A 9097-nucleotide genomic window follows, 5' to 3' on the forward strand; every position below is an offset into this window, starting at 1 on the left:
TGGAGAAAAGAAATTCAACACACTATATGCCCAAATTGACATTTTGGTCGGGAAAATGACTTTATAAACCAGTATTTATACCGAGAGTTCACAAAATGTAGTGACCTATTACACAGTTTTGCTTCCAATAAATCAGCTGAAATGAACCAAATCATTATGACATGCACAAAAGGAAGACTTTAATTTGTTTGTCGTTTGTCTAGGTCCTGCTTGCACGACAAGGTTTTAAGTGAAAATGCATCATTTCTGAGTTTTTGTTTCAGACAAGTTACATGTTTGTATGGCAAGGTTTTGAAAACAATGTTCATTTGCAACCGCAGAAACATTGAAAATGATGTAGTTAACATGTAGGGCCACTAGTGGGTGCTGTTTTGCAATGAAACCACAAACAGATTAATGCTATAAACATTAACAATGGTGAGTTCAGAGATAGAGAGAGATGTTCCTTCGACATGGAAGATATTGTGGCAGCCAGAGCAATTTATGTTGTTAAAATAGTCATGGATGACTTCAAATAGCAACAAAACACACCAAGTGTGACAGTTATGACAGCCACAGACTATACATGAAGACTTGCCAGATAATTTATTTTAACAGACTCTAAAATAAATCTTTTTCTATTGCTTTTTGATCCCAACTGCTCTCTGTAGGTCATTTTGCTCTGAGATGTGTGTGAGTGGACTCAATACAAAAGTAAAAACAGCAACAGAATCTATTATTATACAATAACCACATGCAGTAACTGGCTGGAATTGGTCAACAGATGTTACTGTGTTGGTACAAAGTTTGATGAAATTGGACAATTCCACCATCATTACCTCTACAAATACGTTCTGAAAAATCCTTTATTGCCATCCAGCGAGAAGTTCACGAGGCGTTAGCAGCTGCGTCCGAGGGCATCCAGCCTGGTACGATGAATAAAGGCTAAGCTTGTTAGCTTGTCAGTGGTCCATCAGACTATTCAGCCCTCCTCCACTCCCCCTCCGCTTCCTCCTCAGCTGTCACTCATCTCTGTTCCGCCTCACTGCTGTCCAGCCAATGGGATGCTGGCGCCCGACCAAAAGCCCAAGCTGCTAAGACTTGTGTAGGAAGTTGATTGATAACCATAAACAGAGCCTTTCGGCCAGTTATAGGACACCATACAGGTGCAATTAACACATCAGACAGAAATCTGTGAGATGAGCCGGTGCCGGGCATGATGGGTAGGATTGGCTTGACGTATGAACAGGTTGAGAATGTGTGGATGCATATTCATTACAGGGGGCACAATGTATGCATCTCCATGTTGGGTTTGAAGTGCTTACTGATGTGTGGACTACTGGTTATTGTCTTTTGCTTCGTAAAAAGGTGAAAGAAAATGTTTTTTATGTCCACAGCAGGGGTGTCAAACACATTTTATCTCAGGGGCCACATAAAGCACAATTTCATCTCGAGTTGGCCAGATTGGTAAAATAGTGACCTTTAAGTTTTTATTTGTTGTGGTAGAGCATACGTGATGAAAATGTTCATATTTTCACAAAACCAAACAATTGCTACCAAAGATTACCACAATATCAACATAAAGCCAATTTTAATGAAACCTTCTGGTGCAAAATACAGTGAAATGTTCAAAAAAATGTTGCATTGTTGCATTATGCTTTTTGTTTTTTAAACAAACTCCCTCTGCCAATCTGGCTTTGAAGCTAGTTTGTTGTCTTTCATGGCAACATCACTGATATCTCAGCGTTTTGTTGTGTCCACTACTTTTTGAGATTTGAGGGGAAAAAAATCAATATATACATCAATATTTTCTACAATTTCTTTGGTGGTTTGATCGGATTAGACACTCTTGCGGGTTGATTTTTGCCCACAGGTCTTATGTTTGACACCCCTGATCTACATTACGGAGGTGATAACATCTACATGAATTAGCAGAATAAAAACAATTTGAAGCTGTGATTGAATTTTTATAGTGTTGAGAGCACAAATGAGGAGATGACTTTTCCAACTAATTTTTGAGAGGAAATCCTTAAACACATTTTACATGTGTTATTACAAGTGTAATAGAGATTAAACTTTGAATGTGAATTTAACAGACTATATTGAAAGACTCATCTAACTTGTACGAAAAAGGGTTTATTGCCAATTAATCTCAACAGTCATCAAGTATAATATCTCAATACATTTTTTTTTTTTTTTTAAACACTACAAAGTCCAGCATTCAACCAAAGCTGATTATCCTGGGGGGAATAATGGGGTCACAATGTGGTTCAGGCACTGTGAAGGGGGCTCATTCTCCTGCTTTAATGTATCTCAGACATCGATCTCAGTAAGCGTCAGTTATTTGTGAATGACAGATTCTCCCGACCTGCTAGTGTGGGCATGTCTTGCCGTCACCGTGCCGTGGCTCCATCTCCATGTAACAAAACACCAGCAGCAGCCCGTGAAAAACAAAACAAAATCAAAAAAAAAAAAAAAAAAAAAGTCCAGCCCCCATCCCTTCTTCAAAGAACAATTATTGCCACGGTTAATTTCCCACCAACAGCAACGTCCACTTTCCCGGTTTACCAGCATGCCGTTGCCTTGTTTAACTTTTCCCTTTGACTCCATCAAGAGGTTTTTCAGTCCAAGTCACTGGCAGCGGGCAGAAAACAACTCGCACTTTCATGGCAAGGTGCTTCCCGTCACAGCGTGTGCATGACGCCTTTAATTTGCCCGTTACAGCCGAGTGAGGAGCGAGCGTACCCGACAGCCGCTCCTCCTTTTATCGGGATACTACAATTATTATGGGAGCGAAATGAAACCTCACGCCGTTTATTTTCACACCCCCCTCCCCTTAAATAGTTTTCGGAGCTGCTGAAATAGTATTGAAAGGTAATTGTGGCTTCTTGTAAAAATGTCTATTATTACCATTTCAGAACGGCTTGAGAAATGTCAGTTTTGAGCGACAGCAGCTGCCAGCATGTTCACCTTCTGTTCCATAAAGCGAGAAAATGTATTTCAAAATGTATTTTTATTAGCTTACAGAAAGTCTTCAGGTATTTGTTCTGAATGGAAACACGAATTTTGGCTTTTCAGTTTTGACAATGCGGTGAAAGGTCTTTCTTGATCCAATATTGATAATTGAAGGAGAAAGAAAAAGTGAAACGAAACAATGTTGTCAAATACTTTGTCAGTGTTGGTAATGTAGTAACTTCAACAAAGCTAACATTTCTTTCGAAACAGCTTGATGGAACTAATGTATTTATTTTATAATAGGAAAAAAAATGTAAAACATGTCTTCTTTCGTTTTCAAGACAATACCATTTTCTATTCATGTTCTTGTTGAGGTTTTTTTCACTCATTAAATTATTGTTCATGTTGTTACATCATCAATTAAAAACACTTCTCCTCCTCCTGAATGTGAGACGAAGACTAATTGCTGCAGCATTAATACAATCACTTGAATTCCAAAGTTTTAATTAAAAGATGTTCCCCACATTGGGAAAGATTTTCCATGTCGTCTTTGAAGTCACGAAATTAACCAGCAGCGGTTTGCAGCCGCGGCTCAGCGGACGATCTTTTAATCTGCGACCGCTGAAGAGTCTCCGAGTTTGTTAATCTGTGGTGATCAAATTAGAGCGACGCGTGAACTACGGAAAATGAAGGAGGGATCTTTTGCGGTCGGATGTTACGTGGTTGCCTCCATGTGAAGGACCTTCATGGACTCCGAGATCATGGAGCTGGTGTCGATTTGCCCGTAGATTCCCACCAGGAATGCTTTGTGGAGCAAGATGTCGGCGTGTTCTGGGGAGAGGAGAGAGCTTTCGCGATCAGAATTCGACTTATTATACATGTTACGTGAAGCTCGTTCAGTCAGTCTGTTTAGAAAATCAATATCGTTTCATTTACTCTGACACGGAATTGACAGGAAGGACGCTGATAGTGTCTTCGTACCTTGACAGAGAAGCACATATTCAGGCAGATTCCTCAGAGCAGTCTGCACCACGTCGAAGTTACTGCTGCCCATACAGTACATGAAAGTGGGCAGGAAGTCGGTTGCGAGGCTGCAGCATAAAAAAAAAAATGTAAAGTTCAAATACGATCCAGTAGATTAAAATGTATTCTCACAGTTCTGATTATTTCAGCCTCAGGACTCCCCTGTTCGGGTTCAATTTGTCATACAAAAGGAAGGCGAAAGTGTCTCGTGGATCAGTGACATTCTCTTTGTTTTATGTGGTTTTCTTATGGTTTCCTTTGGAGTGTGTGGATGTGAACTGACCAGGGATTGTTCTGGATGCAGCGCAGGGCCAGACTGAAGGCCATGTTCCTACACAGCTCCTCAGACGAGGTCATGAGCCTCTGCAGGTCGTTCTGCAACGTGGTGATCGACGTGTTACACACCAAACGCAGTCACACTTGACCTTTTTTTTTTTTTGGTTGTTGTTTTTTTTTTCTGTGCATGTTTTGACTCACGGTGAAGTACTGGATGATCTCTGGGCTCCTCCTCGACTTGTCATCTACTTCTGTCAACACCTCCAGCACGTCTACAGCAGATGGGGAAAAACAAAATCGTCACGTTACTCATGACAGGAGAAACACAGATACGTTTCTACAGGCAAGATTAGTGCGGCAGCGTGTTGGTTACCCTCCACCGCCTCTCCTCTCGACATCTTCTTCAGGTACATCGTCATATCTGCAGCGCTCAGTGAATACGGGGCCGAGATGTTGACCAGAGGCAGGGAACCCGTGGGCAAGTCGTCTGGTGAAGAGGAACGACGGGTTAGGAGCGCGTACGCCCTCGGGAATCAAACCGCTGAATCACTGCACTGTGGAAACTCACCATCTTTCTCTTCTGCGGCGACGTGCGCTGAAGAGCTTTTCACTGGCAGAGTGAGTCCCGCCAGCAGAGATTTCAGCTGCACCAGGTCTGGATTTTCAGCACTCATGCTCCTGAAATAGCAAAAACATGAATACAATTCTGAGTTTTAAAGGCAAGTCCTTCCCGCTGAAATGATACAACCAGGCCGTCACATACTGTAAAATGCCAGAATGCTTCTGTAGATAAGGAATGGCTGCGGCGGCGTCGTGTGTGATGTACTTCTGTGTGAACTGCAGGAACTTATTAATGAAGACCAGCGGCGAACGAGTCCTCTGGAAGTTCTACGAATCAAATCAAACTTTATTTATAAACAACTTTTCATACAATGGGAGCACAAAGTGCTTCACACAAAGAGAAATAAAACACACACACACAACCACAGACACACACACACACCACCAACCCCAACTGCCCAGATCAAAACATAAAAACGGATGCAAGAATGGCGGGGTACTGATGAGCCAGGAGGAAAAAAAACCAACATTCTTGGGGGCCGACCCAGCCGGTCAGGAGCCCCACACCACGGTCAGTGAATCACAGTGCTGAGCTCCCACCGCCGTGGCCAGAACGGTCCCCAAGACACCCCCCCCCCATAGACCAGACTCAACTCCCGATGGGGAGCGCCCCCATGAGGAGACATTGGGGTAAAATAAACAAGAGCTTATAAAATTAATCAATAAATTAAATAAATTAAATGAAGGTAAAACACTGACTACATTAGAAAAAATATGAATAAAAGGCAAGTAAAATAATTAATTAAAAGCTATATTAAAAAAAGTGGGTTTTGAGCCTGGTTTTAAAAACACCAACAGTCTCTGCCGCCCCGAGGCCCTTCGGCAGACTGAAAGAGCACTGACAGTATAAAAGCTCAGACTTTTTTTTTAAACAGAGTTGATTCCCAAGCATGTGATAGTCCCACCTGAAGAACCCTCATGAAGGAGAGAAGGCAGTCCTGGAGCGCCCTCTGGTGGCCACTGTGGAAAACCAGCGGCTGCAGCAGCTCCAGGATGGCCAGCACGTTACTGAAGAACGTCATGTGGTTCTGCTGCCTGAACTCCTGGATGTTGAGGTGCATGCGGCCGTGCAGCAGGCCTGCGATCATGGGAAGGTGTCTGGGGGTGGAGGGTAAATGTGATCAGCTGAAACACTTTCGGTTGCCTGAGATGCAAAATTTAGATTTCCCTCTTTTCCCCATCGCACACCTGAGTAAGAGCACAGGGTGCGACACGGCGAGCTTCCTGCAGGCGAGGTTGGCATCAGACACTCGGCCCTCGACCGACTTGGAGTCTCCGACGTCTGCGAGCAGCGTGACCAGGCGATGGACCAGGACGTCCAGCTGGAGAATCACACAATCAAGATTCAGACACGGTGACAAGGAAATCCTCTTAAAACATGATCTCTGGCTTGGAGTGGGGCGTGTTTTTCACCTTGCAGCTGCTGCTGTCTGCCGCCCCTCCGCTGCTGAAGGTGCCCTCGGGCAGGGTAACGTGCTGGATGACCTCCGGGAAGTGCAGATAGATCTGCAGCAGCAAGTTCTGGCACCGCTTACTCATGGCGCTGCGAGCCAAAGCAAAAAAAAAAAAAACTGTTATGATTTAAGGACGAGCCACCGGGGAATAAGCTATTCACTTTAGGGGGAAATACATTTTAAAATTGGCTTAGGACAGTTCAGCTGTCCATCCTAAAGCCACGAGCTTAGTGAGAAAATAATCAAGACGGTAATCCGTGATGTTATTGAGTTGTGCAGCTCCAAGCTATTTAATTGGCGGCGACTGGTTGGCCAGTTTTGTGCAGCCATGAAAAAAAAAAAGAAAAAAAAAAGAGCCCTGTCACAACTTTTCAATCCAAGTGAGTTTAATTCTGCAGTTATGTTGACATTACGAAGAAAAAAAATAGTCTTGTCATGTTCATGTCCTCCTCGACCGAGTTCAGATATTCTAATGGGTGATGAGACAGTCCTCTATTGTTTCTGCCTACCAGAGACATTAATTAATGTTCATTAATACCGGCTGCAGACATAAATAGCATAATGTGATTCAAAAGGTTTTCCTTCAAGTCACAGCAGTCTCATAAAATCCTCTTACTGGCTCAGGCTCTTGTCAGGCTCAAATGATGCACTCCACCAAGAGGAGTTTATTACAGATAGGCATTAAGCAAATCACAGCGACCTTGACTGAGAAGGGAAACAAAATAAATAATAAAAACAAAACAAAACTGCACGTTCAATAGTTTGTGTGTAATTGGAATAAACACCAGCTTATGTGTCGGAAAGCTCTCACGAGAAGAATGCTGTACATACGAGCCAGTGTTTATTCAACACAAGGCCAGAACCCTTTACTTTCCACATGTTTTCATCCCGCCATATTTTCGCCAGCCGCCGTTTCAACGGACAGCTAAGCTCTACTTAAAATACTGTAATTCTGAAGCTAATTTTGCTTGACCTTGGCCAAAGTTTCCTCATTAAAGTGGTTTAATAACCAGAGACATATTCATGAAAGGAGAGTTTGCCTCCACAAAGAGTTGCACCCTGATCTCTGACAGCTAAGTCAGAGCAGGAATTCACAACACAGGCAAGTTTAGAGCTTCAGCCTTAATCCTCTTGCCTTCATTATAATACACTGAGCTTTTAAAGAGATCACAGTACAGACGACTTCTGCTGGTTTTAATTTCACACCAATAGACCTAATTATCGAGTTTTCCCTGGTCCGCAGCATTGTGGCTGACAGAGGAAGTCTGAAAAGTTCATCTGCACCGGGGAGGAAAATCTTGTGCGATTAACTCCAAGTTTATCGGCGCACCACAACGTGACATTCTGTATTTGGGCTAATTAGAGGGGAACAATGTCCGAACGGAGCGGTGGAACACATTGGTGATCCGTCAATCAAAATATACGATGGACATGTGTTTATTCAAATAAAAGCTAACCTCAAGAAGAATAAAGGTGAGTGTTTAGGACGAGTGGCTGCAGCAACTCCCTGCAGCTTTACAGAATGAAATCTCAATAAGCGATTACTTTAATTCTTTTGCAGCACACTATGTTTTACAGAACCCTTTATCCTGGAGTCAAACCTTTTCATAGTGCACTCAATAGTGGAAAACTTTAAACGTGGGGACTTTTTGAGGAGTGTTCCACTTCTTCTTGCCAATTAACAAAAGTAAGTAACTATGATGTGATTTTTTTATTATACAGATATGATAAAATATGTGAGAATAGCAAATATATTAAGATTAAGATCACATGTCGATGTATGTTTCAGTCATACTGTCCTTAAATGTGATGTTTAGTATTAAACAAAAGCTGCAACATCCCGTTTTTAAGGCTACTGTGATTAAATACGAGGTCATCAATAGTATCAATATTTAAAGTGGCCAAATTAATGACATTATTTCAGATATTACTATACCTATTACTACAAAGGATAAATGTGTTTGGCAGCTCAGTGCTGGAGGGCAGAGTCTCTATTCACTGAAACAGTTCAAAGTGTCTAAACACACTTGTGTATGTCTCACCTGTCCTCCCACTTCTTTGTGCAGTTGATGAGATACTCCGACACCCTCTTGATGTTTCCAGATGGCCGTTGCAGTACGAGTGAAGGAGGGGCAGCCTGGACTGGATGAGGGAGCAGGACGCCTGGTCCACGTTGCTTTTATCATCGTACGGCGAGTCACAGCCGTTGAGCTCCGACTCCGATAAGATCAGATCCACCAGGCTGATGAGCTCCTCTGAACTGAGTCGGAGAACAAACTTCTCAGTTTTCTTCTGCAAAGAGGAAAGAAGAAGAAAAAAAAAAAGAGTCAGCTGCATGACATGTTCATTTTCATCTTCTAACGTGATGTTTCGGAGGAGGCTTCTGATCTTACTTGAGGGATCTTCTGATCACGTCCCTGCCAGATCCGCGGGATGTGGCTACACGCCCACAGGAAGTCCAGAGCCGAAGACGGGTCCAGTCTGCAGAACAGCAAACGCAACTGAAGCAACACGAAGGCATAAAATGACATCTCCAATGACTGCGCAAGGAAAATGGAGTACTTGTAGTCGCGGTGCTTGCTGAGGAGAGCACTGATACACTGCAGCAGGGTGTTCCAGTTTGACTGATGTGTAAGCAAGGCCAGGAGATAAGGTCTGTAGGCCGGGGTCCCTCGAGCCTGAACCGGATAAACCGTATGAGAGGATGCTAATGCCGAGCAAACGCATATTCTCACAGGATGAGACAGAGCAGAGGACAGAGGGACACGGTCAGCTGAGTCGTGCTGATC

The 9097-nt window shown here is 43.0% G+C and overlaps 1 protein-coding gene across 1 annotated transcript in view; it reads right to left on the reverse strand.

The window, feature by feature from the left end:
- Window positions 1-2975: 2975 nt before the first annotated feature.
- Window positions 2976-9097, reverse strand: part of ints1 (integrator complex subunit 1) — an 18503-nt gene continuing 12381 nt past the window's right edge. The window contains 15 exon segments of the mRNA XM_080511569.1: window positions 2976-3765; window positions 3916-4025; window positions 4241-4332; window positions 4435-4505; window positions 4607-4720; window positions 4802-4911; window positions 4997-5121; window positions 5760-5952; window positions 6043-6176; window positions 6268-6397; window positions 8351-8408; window positions 8411-8600; window positions 8702-8789; window positions 8871-9069; window positions 9072-9091. Of these exon segments, the coding sequence (XP_080367695.1) occupies window positions 3650-3765; window positions 3916-4025; window positions 4241-4332; window positions 4435-4505; window positions 4607-4720; window positions 4802-4911; window positions 4997-5121; window positions 5760-5952; window positions 6043-6176; window positions 6268-6397; window positions 8351-8408; window positions 8411-8600; window positions 8702-8789; window positions 8871-9069; window positions 9072-9091 (1750 nt within the window). The 3' untranslated portion in view covers window positions 2976-3649.

This window comes from Blennius ocellaris (assembly GCF_963422515.1).
Source record: "Blennius ocellaris genome assembly, chromosome: 16".
NCBI lineage: Eukaryota > Metazoa > Chordata > Actinopteri > Blenniiformes > Blenniidae > Blennius > Blennius ocellaris.